This window comes from Pseudophryne corroboree, chromosome 4 (assembly GCF_028390025.1).
Source record: "Pseudophryne corroboree isolate aPseCor3 chromosome 4, aPseCor3.hap2, whole genome shotgun sequence".
Lineage (NCBI taxonomy): Eukaryota > Metazoa > Chordata > Amphibia > Anura > Myobatrachidae > Pseudophryne > Pseudophryne corroboree.
In genome coordinates this window covers 495,950,654-495,967,116 of record NC_086447.1, presented here as the reverse complement: position 1 = coordinate 495,967,116, position 16,463 = coordinate 495,950,654, and the positions used below count along the sequence as shown (strand labels likewise).

Here is a 16,463-nt window from a genome sequence, read left to right as displayed (position 1 = left end):
ATTACGAGCACCGAGTTAAAAGACAACTGTCAGAAAGGTTAGAGCATCCGGCCTCTGATCTTATCCATGAATCCACCGGGATTCAGGTTCTGGTAGCGTTAGATTTCACTCGCACCGCTCGAGGAGTGATGAATTATAGATACATTTCCGCACTCGCCAATTTGTTAGATAATATCACTGAAATGTATGATGACACGTTTAGATACACTGGAAGAGAACTTCAAGCTTATAAAACAGAACTAGTTCAGCATAGGATGGTTCTTAATTATCTTACAGCAGTAACAGGCGGATATTGTGTTACATTGGCAACACAGTACGGCATAAAGTGTTGCACGTATATCACAAATAGCACCGAGGACCCGGTAGAGGTCATAGACCAAAAGATGGACGATATTCTCCAATTGAAGTGGGAATTTCGTCGAAAACACAATCTCACCCTTGCTGCTGTAAGTAATGAGCTGACTGGTTGGGTGTCATGGTTGAACCCGCGAAATTGGTTCTCCGGTTTAGGAGACTGGGCTCAAGGAGTCATAATGGATGTTGGAAAGTTTCTACTATGTATCTTGGGTGTCGTTATATCGATTGGATTGATATTTAGATGCGGGCAGGCTTTAATGAGGTGCAAACAAAGTACAAGAGTGATGAGCTTGAGGAGTGAGGAAACCGTAATTAACCTGGATTTGATTTATGACCCAATGATAGAAACCAGAATGTGATGAAAATGCGATTATACGGTCCGTTTCTTTCACCTGTTTTTCTGCTTTTCTCCAAGATACAAAGACCCCCTTGGACGAGGAAGTTGACGAGACGCTATACAGACAACAGACAAGCACCAAAGAAGAAGATTTGACAACTTTAAATATGGACACTTGATGAACTTTGCCATGGATCCCCAGTTTCCCTAGTATTTTTAAACTCACGCTAGCCCAACATTTTTGTAAATCTGATGGCACTGACAAAGCTTGTTGCTCATGCCTAAGGAGCAAAACAGCGCAAAGAAGACGACTCTCAACAGATACCGAACACAACTTCAACAACAGATGTACATTTCCCTGACATAGAATATCATTGCATTTTTCGTAAGTGTTCTTTATCTTCATCTCTACAACCCTCAGGTAACGACACACATAGACGATAGGGAATACAGGCACAGATATCAGCAACCACATACCTCCCCCATTCATGTATCATCAACTAAAATGTGCTCCCCATTTTGTTCAAAATCCGAAAAGAGCTCGGTAAAGTTTGACAGCCCATCCACAGACCTGCACCACAGGATAAGAAGGAATTCAAATGTATACTTCGCAATACCTCGAAGCTTGATGTACAACACGTACGGCACGATGATACATGACCCCCCCAAACATGGATTCATACACACATGCTTCTGCTATCTCACTAGGTCATACCCTCTTCACACCTTCTCCTCTCTCCTCCCTTACCCAACCATGGAAATCAATTAACCCCTGACTTGCATTTTTCTCCTTAAATGTTTTGTGGCAGTTATTATTGACTGCCAAAGGGTGGACTGTCAAAGTCAGAAAAATGTCTCAATGCACGTTGCCATATTTGCACCGCACACTGGTCCGCGCTGCGCGTGCGTACGCTCTCCCGTGGAGGCGCATACCCGCAATAGCGTGCACTCGCAGGCGCGGTATGCGTATTTACGGTAGAGTTTATGTAGTCGTAGCGTGCGACTCATTCGTTACAAATGTTCACAATTAATGTAGTTTATAGATCATGGTCCCTTTGATAGATTCTGAAAGTTTGGTTAAAATACAATGTCCCAGAGCTGAGGAATCCCTCTTTGTATCGTACGAAGGGTCTAACAGGAATCATACAGCAGTGTTTGGTACCCATCGGAAGAGTATTTAATTAGCAATATTCCGGTGTTGGTTTGGAGCGTATTAATCGCTCGTGCGAATAGTTATGGACATAAGAAGTTTATGTCCATTTCTACTATTTACTCATACTCAGGTATGCGGCGGGAAACCTAGTTCCCCACCCACCTGAGCTGTTTGAAATCGTCACAGCCCACCTGTATGAATCACCCTATGACCTTTTGTTGTGATACAGGGTCGAATTCCTTCATCCAATGGACAATGGGATTGTAGGACCAGGAGATTGCATTGTGTGTGGGGCATAAATAGGCAGGCCGACCACATCCAGCTCTCACTCTTCAACGGTTCTCATTGCTGAAAATCGGGTGCTGGATGTCCAGGCGCATGCGATCGTTTACCCTTGTGCGTAAGTTTCTCTCCGTTATCATTGTCTTTCTGTGAGCCAATTTCTCTCATCTCTCTCCGTCTCCCTCTCTCTCTTTCCCTTCTCTCTCTCTCTCGTATCTCCCCTAGACCAGTATTGTATTGTATTAGATAGTATTGTTTAGTTCTGTGGTTAGGAAGTCTCTGTTATATTGTAGTGTATCATTTGTACTGTTATCCCCTTTTTACAAGTATACTAGATATAATACAGTTAATAGGCTTTGGAACCTAAACCAGTATCTGTGTATTTTCTATAGTGTTAAGTGTTCACTTGAGCGTCGGTGACGCTCAAGCAGCTTTGTAGTTAGTCAGGTTACACAAGGTTGCACTTACACCCTGTATTCACATTAAGGTATTCCGTGTATTTCATTGGTATAAGGTTTAGACATAAAGGTATAGCGTTGTGAGCGTCTGCGCCGCTGGTGATCTCCTCGTGGTCTCGAGCGTCCGCTACGCCATAGCGAATCATTACTCTAGTCATAGCCAATAACGTGTCCTGTGATCACTGGGCCGTGAGCGAACGTGACGCTTGAGCGTCTCGCCTACGGCTGAGCGATCGTTACGCAACTAGCGTACCATTACGGTACTTCTTAAGTAAACAGCGTACAGTGTTCTTAGCTTCATAAAGGGTTGTTTATACGACAAGGGAATTTAGCATTGTCAATTCAGAATCCAACCGTGTTGCTGCAGCACTCTCAGGGAGAGCGCCACGCTTTTTCAACACCTGACCTCTTGATCTCGCCTCTATCAGGAGATCGTCCGACTACGGGATAATTGTGACTCCCTGCCTGCGCAGGAGTACCCTCATTTCCGCCATTACCTTGGTGAAAATCCTCGGGGCCGTGGAAAGCCCAAACGGCGTCTGAAACTGGTAATGGCAGTCCTGTACAGCGAATCTCAAGTACGCCTGATGAGGGGGATATATGGGGACATGAAGGTACGCGTCCTTTATGTCCAGTGACACCATAAAATCCCCCCCCTCCAGGCTGGAAATAACTGCCCGGAGCGATTCCATCTTGAATGTGAACTTTTTCAAGAACTGGTTTAGAGATTTTAAATTTAGAATGGGTCTGACCGAGCCATCCGGGTTCGGGACCACATATAGGGTTGAATAGTACCCCATCCCCTGTTGACCTGGGGGAACCTCGACCACCACTTGTTGTTGACATAGTTTTTGAATCGCAGCTAAAACTATCTCCCTCTCTGGGGGAGAAGCCGGTAGAGCCGATTTGAAAAAACCGGGGAGGAGGCATGTCTTCGAATTCTAGCTTGTAGCCTTGGGATACAATTTCCATTGCCCAAGGATCCACGTCCGACTGAACCCAGACCTGGCTGAAGAGTCGAAGGCGTGCCCCCACCGGCGCAGGCTCCCTCAGTGGAGCCCCAGCGTCATGCGGTGGATTTGGCAGAAGCCGGGGAACTAGCCATAGCAGGCTGCTTTTTCCCACTTCCCTTACCTCTGGCGAGGAAGGAAGAGCCCCGACCTCTTCTGGACTTATGCGACCGAAAGGACTGCATCTGGTATTGTGGTGTTTTCTTTCGCTGTGGGGAAACATAAGGTAAAAAGGTAGATTTGCCCGCAGTAGCTGTGGAAACCAGGTCCGCGAGACCTTCCCCAAATAAATCCTCACCTTTGTAAGGCAAAGCTTCCATATGCTTCTTTGAGTCGGCATCACCCGACCATTGACGGGTCCACAGGGCTCGCCTAGCAGAAATCGTCATGGCGTTGGCTCTCGAACCTAGCAGACCAACGTCTCTCTGAACGTCTCTCATATATAAGACTGCGTCTTTAATGTGACTTAAGGTCAATAAAATGGTATCTCTATCCAGGGTATCAATGTCAGCTGTCAAGGTATCTCTGGAGATGGCAGCGCCACCTTTTTGGACAAGCGCGTTAACGCCTTGTCCACCCTGGGTGAGGATTCCCACCGTACCCTGTCCTGTGTCAGGAAAGGATACGCCATAAGAATTCTCTTGGGAATCTGCAGTTTCTTGTCTGGAGTTTCCCAAGCCTTTTCAAATAACGCGTTCAGCTCATGAGATGGGGGAAAGGTTACTACCTCAGGTTTCTTTTCCTTAAACATGTGTACCCTCTTGTCAGGGACAGAGGGGTCATCAGTGATATGTAAAAATAAGATTTTACTTACCGGTAAATCTATTTCTCGTAGTCCGTAGAGGATGCTGAGACTCCGTAAGGACCATGGGGAATAGACGGGCTCCGCAGGAGATAGGGCACTTTAAGAAAGCTTTGGATTCTGGGTGTGCACTGGCTCCTCCCTCTATGTCCCTCCTCCAGACCTCAGTTAGGGAAACTGTGCCCAGAGGAGATGGACAGTACGAGGAAGGATTTTTGTAAACCTAAGGGCGAGATCCATACCAGCCACACCAATCACACCGTATAACTTGTGATAAACTACCCAGTTAACAGTATGAACAACAACATAGCCTAGGGTCAACCGATAAACTATAACATAACCCTTATGTAAGCAATAACTATAAACAAGGCTTGCAGAAGAAGTCTGCACATGGGACGGGCACCCAGCATCCTCTACGGACTACGAGCAATAGATTTACCGGTAAGTAAAATCTTATTTTCTCTAACGTCCTTGAGGATGCTGGGACTCCGTAAGGACCATGGGGATTATACCAAAGCTCCCAAACGGGCGGGAGAGTGTGGATGACTCTGCAGCACCGATTGAGCAAACAGGAGGTCCTCCTCAGCCAGGGTATCAAACTTATAGAACTTTGCAAAGGTGTTTGACCCCGACCAAGTAGCTGCTCGGCACAACTGTAATGCCGAGACCCCTCGGGCAGCCGCCCAAGAAGAGCCCACCTTCCTAGTGGAATGGGCCTTAACCGATTTAGGCAATGGTAATCCTGCCGTAGAATGCGCCTGCTGAATCGTGTTATTTCAGATCCAGCGAGCAATAGTCTGCTTTGAAGCAGGAGCGCCAACCTTGTTGGCCGCATACAGAACAAACAGAGCTTTAGTCTTCCTGATCCTAGCCGTTCTGGTCACATAAATCTTCAAAGCCCTGACCACATCCAGGGACTCGGAATCCTCCAAGTCCCGTGTAGCCACAGGCACAACAATAGGTTGGTTCACATGAAAAGATGAGACCACTTTTGGCAGAAATTGAGGACGAGTCCTCAACTCTGCCCTATCCTCGTGAAAAACCAAGTATGGGCTTTTATGTGATAAAGCCGCGAATTCTGAAACACGCCTTGCCGAAGCTAATGCCAACAACATGACCACTTTCCACGTGAGGTATTTCAACTCCACTGTTTTGAGTAGTTCAAACCAAGGTGACTTGAGGAAACGTAACACCACGTTAAGATCCCAAGGCACCACCGGAGGTACAAAGGGAGGCTGAATATGCAGCACTCCCTTCACAAAAGTCTGTACTTCAGGAATAGAGGCCAATTCTCTTTGAAAAAAAATGGATAAGGCCGAAATTTGGACCTTTATGGACCCTTATTTTAGGCCCAAATTCACTCCTGTTTGAAGGAAGTGAAGTAGATGGCCCAAATGGAACTCCTCCGTAGGAGCAGCTCTTGCCTCACACCAAGAAACATATTTTCGCCATATACGGTGATAATGTTTCAACGTCATGTCTTTCCTAGCCTTGATCAGGGTAGGAATGACCTCCTCCGGAATCCCTTTTTCCGCTAGGATCCAGCGTTCAACCGCCATGCCGTCAAACGCAGCCGCGGTAAGTCTTGGAACAGACAGGGCCCCTGCTGCAGCAGGTCCTGCCTTAGAGGAAGAGGCCACGGATCTTCTGTGAGCAACTCTTGCAGCTCCGGATACCAAGTCCTCCGTGGCCAATCTGGAACAATGAGGATTGTTCTGACCCTGCTTATTCTTATTATTCTCAACACCTTGGGTATGAGAGGAAGAGGAGGAAACACATAGACCGATCTGAACACCCAAGGTGTCACCAGAGCGTCTACCGCTACCGCCTGAGGGTCCCTTGACCTGGCGCAATACCGCTTTAGCTTTTTGTTGAGACGGGATGCCATCACGTCTATTTGAGGCAGTCCCCACCGACCCGTGATCTGTGCGAAGACTTCTTGATGAAGTCCCCACTCTCCCGGATGCAGGTCGTGCCTGCTGAGGAAGTCCGTCTCCCAGTTGTCCACCCCCGGGATGAACACTGCTGATAGTGCGCTTACATGGCCTTCCGCCCAGCGTAGAATCCTGGTCGCTTCTGCCATGGCCACTCTGCTCCTTGTTCCGCCTTGGCGGTTTATATGAGCCACTGTCGTGACATTGTCTGACTGAATCAGAACCGGTTTTCCCCGAAGCAATTCCTCCGCTTGACGCAGGGCGTTGTATATGGCCCTCAACTCCAGGACGTTGATGTGGAGACAAGTCTCTAGATTTGACCAGAGACCTTGGAAATTTCTTCCCAGTGTGACTGCTCCCCAGCCTCGGAGGCTTGCGTCCGTGGTCACCAGGACCCAGTCCTGAATGCCGAACCTGCGACCCTCTAGTAGGTGAGCACTGTGCAGCCACCACAGGAGAGATACCCTGGTCCTGGGAGACAGGGTGATCCTTTGATGCATTTGTAAATGGGACCCGGACCACTTGTCCAAGAGGTCCCATTGAAAAGTCCTCGCATGGAACCTGCCGAAGGGGATGGCCTCGTATGAAGCCACCATCTTCCCCAGAACCCGTGTGCAATGATGCATTGAAACCTTTTTTGGCTTTAATAGGTTCCTGACCAGGGCTATGAGCTCCTGAACCTTTTCGATCGGAAGAAAAACCTTTTTCTGGTCTGTGTCTAGATTCAGGCCCAAAAAGGTCAGACGCATTGTAGGGACTAGCTGGGACTTCGGATAGATTGAGAATCCAGCCGTATAACTGCAACGTCTTCATGGACAGAGACACGCTGTCCAGCAACTTCTCCCGAGATCTCGCCTTTATGAGGAGATCGTCCAAGTATGGGATATTTGTGACACCCTGCCAGCGCAGGAGCACCATCATTTCCGCCATTACCTTGGTGAAAATTCTCGTGGCCGTGGAAAGCCCAAACGGCAACGTCTGAAATTGGTAGTGACAGTCCTGAGCATCCTTTATGTCCAGGGACACCATCCAATCCCCCCCCTCCAGGCTGGCGATGACCGCCCTGAGTGATTCCATTTTGAACTTGAACCTCTTCAAGTACAGGTTCAGGGATTTTAAGTTTAAAATGGGTCTGACCGAACCGTCTGGTTTCGGGACCACAAACAGTGTTGAGTAATATCCCTCTCCTTGCTGGAGATGAGGAACTGTGACAATCACCTGTTGAATATACAATTTTTGGATTGCTGCCAACACTAGCTCCCTCTCTGACGGGGAAGCCGGCAGAGCCGATTTGAAAAACCGGCGAGGAGGCAAGTCTTCGAATTCCAGCCTGTATCCCTGAGAAACAATCTCTAATGCCCAGGGATCCACCTGCGAGTGAACCCAGACGTGGCTGAAAAACCGAAGACAAGCCTCCACTAGATCTGCCTCCCCCCGGGAAGCCCCAGCGTCATGCGGTGGACTTTGCAGATGCAAGGGAGGACTTCTGCTCCTGGGAACTAGCTGTGTGCAGCTTTTTTCCCTTGCCTTTTCCTCTGGCAACAAAGGACGATCCCCGTACCTTCTTGCTCTTATTGGAACGAAAGGACTGCATTTGATAATGAGGTGCCTTTTTTGTATGCTGCGGGGGGACATAAGGTAACAGCAGTAGAGACAAGGTCCGAGAGGCCGTCTCCAAACAACTCCTCCCCTTTGTAAGGCAAGGACTCCATATGCCGCTTTGAATCGGCGTCTCCCGTCCACTGTCGGGTCCACAAGAGCCACCTAGCAGAAATAGACATAGCGTTTATTCTGGAGCTTAATAAACAAATGTCTCTTTGAGCATCTCTCATATACAAGGCAGCATCTCTGATATGCTCTATGGTCATTAAAATGGCATCCCTATCTAAGGTGTCAATCTCCGTAGATAAGGAATCTGCCCATGCCACAACAGCACTACAAACCCAGGCCGACGCCATAGCCGGTCTAACAATAGTACCTGAATGAGTGTAAATGTGCTTCATGGTAATTTCCTGCCTGCGATCAGCAGGATCCTTGAGGGAAGCCGTATCCTGAGAAGGCAGTGCCACCTTTTTGGATAAGCGTGTCAGCGCCTTGTCTACTTTAGGCGAAGATTCCCATCGTATCCTATCCGTTTGTGGAAAAGGATACGCCATAAGAATCCTTTTGGGAACTTGTGGTCTCCTATCTGGAGATTCCCAAGCCTTTTTGCACAATTCGCTCAGCTCAAATGAGGACGGAAAGGTGACCTCAGGCTTTTTCCCTTTATACATGTGTACCCTCGTGTCAGGGACAGGGGGTTCCTCAGTAATATGCAAAACCTCTTTAATGGCAATAATCATGTACCGAATACTTTTTGCCACCCTCGGCTGTAATTTTGCATCTTCATAGTCGACACTAGAGTCAGTATCCGTGTCGATATCTGTGTCATCGATCTGGGATATGGTGCGCTTCTGAGACCCCGAAGGTCCTGGCGCCACAGGGACAGGCATGGTCTGGCTACCTGACTGATCCCTAGCTTCAGCCTTGTCTAACCTTTTATGCAATAGATTGACATTTGCATTTAAGACATTCAGCATATCCACCCATTCCGGTGTCGGCGTTGCCGACGGCGATATGACATTCAAGCACTCCCCTTCACATTAAGCGAGCCTTCCTCGTCAAACATGTCGACACACGCGTACCGACACACTTCACACACACAGGGAAACTCTTTTCTAAAGACAATATCCCCTTTAAGTCCCATTGGAGAGACAGAGAGAGAGTATGCCAGCACACACCCCAGCGCTATACCCCTGGAAAAAAAACACAGAATGCCCTTTTCCAGAAGCGCTGAGTAGTAATAAAACGCCAATTATGTCCCCCCCCCCCCCCCCTCTCCTTCAAACCCCCTTTCACTGTGTGTAAAGCAGGGGAGAGTCCGGGAAGCTTCCTCTCAGCGGTGCTGTGGAGAGAAAATGGCGCTGGTGAGTGCTGAGGGAGAAGCCCCGCCCCCTCGGCGGCGGGCTTCTGTCCCGCTCAAAGTTATTAAAAAATGGCGGGGGCTCTTTTATATACATGTACAGTGCCCACCTGTACATGTATATTGTCTTTTGCCATAAGAGAGGTGTTATATTGCTGCCCAGGGCGCCCCCCCTGCGCCCTGCACCCTTACAGTGACCGGAGTGTGTGAGGTGTATGGGAGCAATGACGCACAGCTGCAGTGCTGTGCGTTACCTCAGTGAAGCTCTGAAGGCTTCTGCCGCCTGAGATGTCTTCTGACTTCGTTTCTTCTGGCTCTGTGAGGAGAACGGCGGCGCGGCTCTGGGAGTGAACGCCCAGGACGAACCTGTGTTCACCCCCTCTGGAGCTAATGGAATCCAGTAGCCGAGGAAGCAGAGCCTATCATTTAAGAAGGTCTGCCCCTCTCTCCTCAGTCCCTCGATGCAGGGAGCCTGTTGCCAGCAGTGCTCCCTGTAAAAATATAGAAAAAATCCAAACAAAAATGCTTTCTAGGCAGAGAACTCAGGGGAGCTCCCTGTAGTGCACCCATTTCCCTCTGGGCACAGTGTAAAAACTGAGGTCTGGAGGAGGGGCATAGAGGGAGGAGCCAGTGCACACCCAGAATCCAAAGCTTTCTTAAAGTGCCCTATCTCCTGCGGAGCCCGTCTATTCCCCATGGTCCTTACGGAGTCCCAGCATCCTCAAGGACGTTAGAGAAACATCCTTTATTGCAATAATCATATAATGAATACTTTTGGCCACCCTTGGGTGTAACCTCGCATCATCGTAGTCGACACTGGAATCAGAATCCGTGTCGGTATCAGTGTCTGCTACTTGGGACAGGGGACGTTTCTGAGACCCTGAAGGGCTCTGTGACACAGCCAAAGCTGCTTTGTCCAACCTCTGATGTAATAAAGACACATTTGCATTTAAAACATTCAGCATGTCCATCCAATCATGGGTCGGCGTCGCCGACGGAGACACCACAATCATCTGCTCCACCTCCTCCTTAGAAGAGCCTTCTGCTTCAGACATGCCGACACATGCGTACCGACACCCCCACACACTCAGGGACATATATATATATATGGAGACAATTCCCCAATAAGGCCCTTTGGAGAGACAGAGAGAGAGAATGCCAGCACACACCCAGCGCCAACTGACACTGGAAACCAATTCCCAGACAAAACAGCGCTTTTATATAGATATACACTCACTGCGCCAATAAAAAGTGCCCCACCCCCCTTTTTTTCCCTCTGTCACCATGTTCAGCAGGGGAGAGTCCGGGGAGCCAGCTCCTCTGCAGTGTGCTGTGGAGAAAATGGCGCTGGTTAGTGCTGGAGGACCATGCTCCGCCCCCTCAGCGGCGGGCTGTGGTCCCGCTCAATTTTTCTATACTGGCGGGGGATTCTACAATATAGTGCCTCCGCAGCCCCTATATTATTATTAGCCAGTCCCAAGAGGTTTAAAATTGCTGCCCAGGGCGCCCCCCCTGCGCCCTGCACGCTTCAGTGTCCGCTGTGTGTGTTGTGTGTGGGAGCAATGCGCGTTACCTCAGAGATGATCTAAAGTCTTCAGCCGCCTTTGACGTCTTCTTTCTTCTTATACTCACCCGGCTTCTATCTTCCGGCTCTGTGAGGAGGACGGCGGCGCGGTTCCGGGACGAACGGCGAGGGTGAGACCTGCGTTCCGACCCTCTGGAGCTAATGGTGTCCAGAAGCCTAAGAAGCAGAGCCTATCATTTAAGTAGGTCTGCTTCTCTCTCCTCAGTCCCACGATGCAGGGAGCCTGTTGCCAGCAGCGATCCCTGAAAATAAAAAACCTAACAAAATTCTTTTTTCAGAGAAACTCAGGAGAGCTCCCCTGTAGTGCCTCTAGTCTCCTCTGAGCACAGGATCTAACTGAGGTCTGGAGGAGGGGCATAGAGGGAGGAGCCAGTGCACACCCATTCTAAAGTTCTTTATAGTGCCCATGTCTCCTGCGGAGCCCGTCTATACCCCATGGTCCTTACGGAGTCCCCAGCATCCTCTAGGACGTAAGAGAAATAATGAAAAATTCGGTAGCACTGAACCATCGATGGCGTGAAACCATCTGGTTCTCCACCATCGATGGTAGAAGTATTTTACACCGGTCATAGACCATCAATGATTTTGAATCATTGATGGTCTATGGCCATCCCTACAAAACAGGCCATGAAGACACACAAGCCTAGGGATGGCCATCAGTGTGGTTGCCATCGATGGTGATATGGAAAGTAACCATCGATGGCTGTTAACTATGCAGTGGATAACCATTAATGGTTCCCACTATCAATGGTCATCCTTGCTTTTTCACTGGCTGGCCCATATGCCAATCAGAATACAGGTGGCAGAGCTTCGCATGTGTCAGGGAGGAGGAGCTATGCTCCGTGTCCCGCCACCACATAAAAAAAATTTTTTTTAATAATAATTTGGCTATACCTTTCCATCCATGGAGGGACACCATCTGGTTCTCCCCCATCAACGGCTATTCTACATCGGCCATAAACCGTCAATGACTTTGAATCATCGATGGTCGATGGCCATCCCTACACCAGCCTACCAGGTATCTTCCTTGTAAGCCCTATGACAAATTCGCCCCTGCCCATGTACAAATATTGTGTGCCACTCGGTATTAGCAGTGTGAAAGGGTTATTAATTAGTACCAAAAGCTCAGTCAATTTGATTATACCATCGGTGCACAAGCATGGATATCCTTAAAACATGGACTAGGGATGGCAATCGTGGGCTGTCCATCGATGGTTGCTATCGATTACCCCAATAGTGATAACCATCGATGGTACAGAAACACTCTATGGCAAACCATCAATGGTTAGTACCACCCGATGGCCACCACTGAAGTGTGCTGGCTGTGTCGCGGACCAATTAAAAACCAGGGGCGGAGCTTAGCAGTGTCAGGGGTAGAGCTATGTGCCATGTCCTGACACCTTGCAAATAAATATCCGATTATGCTGTGCCATCGATGGAGGGAAACCATCTGCTTCTCTCCCATCGATGGCAAAAGCATTCTACATCGGCCACAAACCATCGTTGATTAGGTATGGTTGATGGCCATCCCTAACATGGACCGTTTCAGTGTTCCCTGAGGATAGAGTTTGAGTCTGAGTGCTGTATAATAATTCATAACATTACAACAGTAAATTTTTTTGACTGCAGCTGTTACTTTCTACTACAGTAATCCGGCGGCGTGCATGTACCAGCATCGACTCATCTGTCCGACATGGCCGCTCGTCTGCTAGAGACAGAGCTGAGTGTCTGTCTCAACTCTCCCGACTCCCGCGAACGGTGGGAAGGTGCCTGACAGTTGCTCAGTGAGGCGGAGCCGTTGCTATGGCGACAGGTGAAGGGAACGAGTCGCTTTTTTTTTTATAACGGTGCCACTGGTAAAACGGGCCCGCAGTGTACAGTGACACGAAACAAAGGTTCCTTTTGTAGTTTTGAAGTTCGCTCGCCCGGTGAAATGACCCAGTCTATAGTGGTACAAGGTGGGTGTCTGCTGTGCGCTTGGCAGGATTTCGAATGTAGGAATGTAGTTTATTTGATCTATAAGCGTTTACCCGTGGTGGAGCGCGGAGAGGGCATATACATGTGCTGCTGCTGCTGCTTGTGTGTGCCCCAGCGCCTCTGCCCCTTACCCAAGTGGCTGCTGCTTAGCTTAACTGAGTTATGTATAGAATGAGATAAACTAATAGGGTTATGTGCAAGAGGAGACGCGTATACCATGGAGCCTATATGCCAGGGTGTCTTATTATCTGAGTACAGCAGAGTGTAGCAAATGGCACTGCCAGCATGTCACCTTATCATACATCTCAACATGACCTTTTCCAGGAGGGACAAAGTGCTCTGTTCCTGGACTTCCCTTATAATTTATGATTGGCATCACCTGTGTAGAACTAGTTAATTCATGAGAAAGGTATTTCTCCACAGGTGATGGCAATTTTAAATTAAGAGAGAAGTCCAGGAGAAGAGCATTTTGTCCCTCCTGGAGATAGTCATGTTGGGAAGTATGCCTTATACCCCTTTAAGACCGCCTGAGGCAACCCGGCATGTTGCCACGTTGGTGACATCATCGGTAACGCGGCGGGGGCAACGTGATCTCCAAGCGCCACCCGTCCACACACAGTGAATGGTAAATTAGTAGCATCGACACGGTTCCCAGTCACACTGCATAGCAAGCCGGGTTGAACACGTGTTCAACCCTGCTCGCTACCCGAGTTGGAATACTGGGTCGCTTGAACCGGTATTTCAACCCTGGCACCTTTTAGACGGCACATGAATATGGGATATGCACGTTCATGTGCCAAAAATCCATGTTCATAGCTGGTGGCCTGAAAGGGGTACTACTTAGCATGTATAGTATTGTTAATGCCATTTTAGTACATGGTAGAGATGGCCATCGGTGAGTTATCCATCAATGGTACCATTGATGGATAACCTCTATGGTGGGAAACCATCTGTAAGGGAACCATCAATGGTTTTGACCATCGATGGTCACCTTACTTTAATATTGAGTGGGTTGCAGGCCTGTCAGGGCCTGGGGGAGTGGCTTTGTGGGTGTTGGGGGGTGGAGCTATGCTGTGTCCCTGATACCCTGGGGAAAAAAATATATATTTGATAGGTCTTTATTATCGATGGCGGAAAACCATCTGGTTCTCCCCCCATCTATGGTAAAAGTAGTTAATATCAGTCATAGACCATCGATGATTTCAAATCATCGATGGTCAATGGCCATCCCTAGTACATGGAAATGACAATATGAACTTTAGCCAATATATTGCAGGCCGCTTCTAGGCACAGCAGAGGCTGATTGAAACCAGGTGAAATGCAGGCTTGAATTTAGCGAGCCACAGAGTCTGTGTAAATGTGTGTACACACGGGACAAGCTTTTAACCGATTTTGTCCGGTTTAAACCGATCAGAACGACAAACCTTTAAAAACTGCCATGTGCACGCATAACAACAATGAAGATGCGCGCACCCGTGGGTCGCTAGCGACAGCTTCAGATCTTTTGTACAGGCTGTCTGCATCGATGCCGCTGACGATGTCGCATCATATGCACATTGCCCCGTGTGCATACCTCCCAACATGACCCTCTCCAGGAGGGACACAATGCTCTGCTTCTGGACTTCTCTCTTAATATATGATTGCTGGCACCTGTGTTGGACAGGTTAATGGATAAGAAAGGTGTTTCACCACAGGTGATGGCAATCATAAATTAATTGGGAAATCCAGGAGCAGAGCATTCTGTCCCTCCTGGAGAGGGTCATGTTGGGAGGCATGTGTGTGTACCCACCTTAACCACTTTCCTGGCATGGTCACATCAGATGCGACCATGCCGGCAAGTGCTTTATCTGACCTGCTTGCATAGGATACGACCAGTCAGATACACACTGTTTGCTGCTACAGGGAAGAGAAACTTCCCTCTGCTGCTGCTCTCAAGGGGGGTAATTCTGAGTTGATCGCAGCAGGAACTTTGCTAGCAGTTGGGCAAAACCATGTGCACTGCAGGGGAGGCAGATGTAACATGTGCAGAGAGAGTTAGATTTGGGTGTGGTGAGTTCAATCTGAAATCTAAATTGCAGTGTAATAATAAAATTTACCCTGCACAGAAACAAAATAACCAACCCAAATCTAACTCTCTCTGCAAATGTTATATCTGCCCCCCCCCTGCAGTGCACATGGTTTTGCCCAACTGCTAAAAAATTTCCTGCTGCGATCAACTTGGAATTACCCCCAAGGTCCCTTGGGAAGGGTAAATTAACCGCTCCAAGCCCCAAACTATTTTCTCTATCGTCCTAGTGGATGCTGGGGTTCCTGAAAGGACCATGGGGAATAGCGGCTCCGCAGGAGACAGGGCACAAAAAGTAAAGCTTTAGGATCAGGTGGTGTGCACTGGCTCCTCCCCCTATGACCCTCCTCCAAGCCTCAGTTAGATTTTTGTGCCCGGCCGAGAAGGGTGCAATCTAGGTGGCTCTCCTAAAGAGCTGCTTAGAAAAGTTTAGCTTAGGTTTTTTTATTTTACAGTGAGTCCTGCTGGCAACAGGATCACTGCAACGAGGGACTTAGGGGAGAAGAAGTGAACTCACCTGCGTGCAGGATGGATTGGCTTCTTTGGCTACTGGACATTAGCTCCAGAGGGACGATCACAGGTACAGCCTGGATGGTCACCGGAGCCTCGCCGCCGGCCCCCTTGCAGATGCTGAAAAGAGAAGAAGGTCCAGAATCGGCGGCAGAAGACTCCTCAGTCTTCTTAAGGTAGCGCACAGCACTGCAGCTGTGCGCCATTGCTCTCAGCACACTTCACACGGCAGTCACTGAGGGTGCAGGGCGCTGGGAGGGGGGCGCCCTGGGAGGCAATGTAAACCTATTTTTTGGCAAAAAATACCTCACATATAGCCTCCGGGGGCTATATGGAGATATTTAACCCCTGCCAGAATCCGTTGAAGAGCGGGAGACGAGCCCGCCGAAAAAGGGGCGGGGCCTATCTCCTCAGCACACAGCGCCATTTTCCCTCACAGAAAGGCTGGAGGGAAGGCTCCCAGGCTCTCCCCTGCACTGCACTACAGAAACAGGGTTAAAACAGAGAGGGGGGGCACTAATTTGGCGTTAGAAATATATAAAAAGATGCTATAAGGGAAAACACTTATATAAGGTTGTCCCTATATAATTATAGCGTTTTTTGGTGTGTGCTGGCAAACTCTCCCTCTGTCTCTCCAAAGGGCTAGTGGGTCCTGTCCTCTATCAGAGCATTCCCTGTGTGTGTGCTGTGTGTCGGTACGTGTGTGTCGACATGTATGAGGACGATGTTGGTGAGGAGGCGGAGCAATTGCCTGTAATGGTGATGTCACTCTCTAGGGAGTCGACACCGGAATGGATGGCTTATTTAGGGAATTACGTGATAATGTCAACACGCTGCAAGGTCGGTTGACGACATGAGACGGCCGACAAACAATTAGTACCGGTCCAGACGTCTCAAAAACACCGTCAGGGGTTTTAAAACGCCCGTTTACCTTAGTCGGTCGACACAGACACGGACACTGAATCCAGTGTCGACGGTGAATAAACAAACGTATTCCTTATTAGGGCCACACGTTAAGGGCAATGAAGGAG

At 48.8% G+C, this 16,463-nt stretch overlaps 1 protein-coding gene and 1 long non-coding RNA gene across 3 annotated transcripts in view; one reads left to right on the top strand and one right to left on the bottom strand.

Annotated features, from left to right (window-relative positions):
- LOC134909844 (uncharacterized) overlaps positions 1-12,692 on the bottom strand; it is a 210,520-nt gene extending 197,828 nt beyond the window's left edge. Inside the window, exon 1 of the long non-coding RNA XR_010176042.1 lies at positions 12,551-12,692. This is a non-coding gene — a long non-coding RNA (uncharacterized LOC134909844). The remainder of the gene's footprint in view (positions 1-12,550) is intronic.
- Positions 12,693-12,714: 22 nt separating this feature from the next.
- TUBE1 (tubulin epsilon 1) overlaps positions 12,715-16,463 on the top strand; it is a 147,559-nt gene continuing 143,810 nt past the window's right edge. For both annotated transcript variants that reach the window (XM_063917155.1, XM_063917154.1), the window contains exon 1: positions 12,715-12,838. Coding sequence is in view for 1 of the 2 variants with exons in the window: in XM_063917154.1 (XP_063773224.1) it covers positions 12,814-12,838 (25 nt within the window). In the remaining variant the exon portion in view is untranslated. The remainder of the gene's footprint in view (positions 12,839-16,463) is intronic.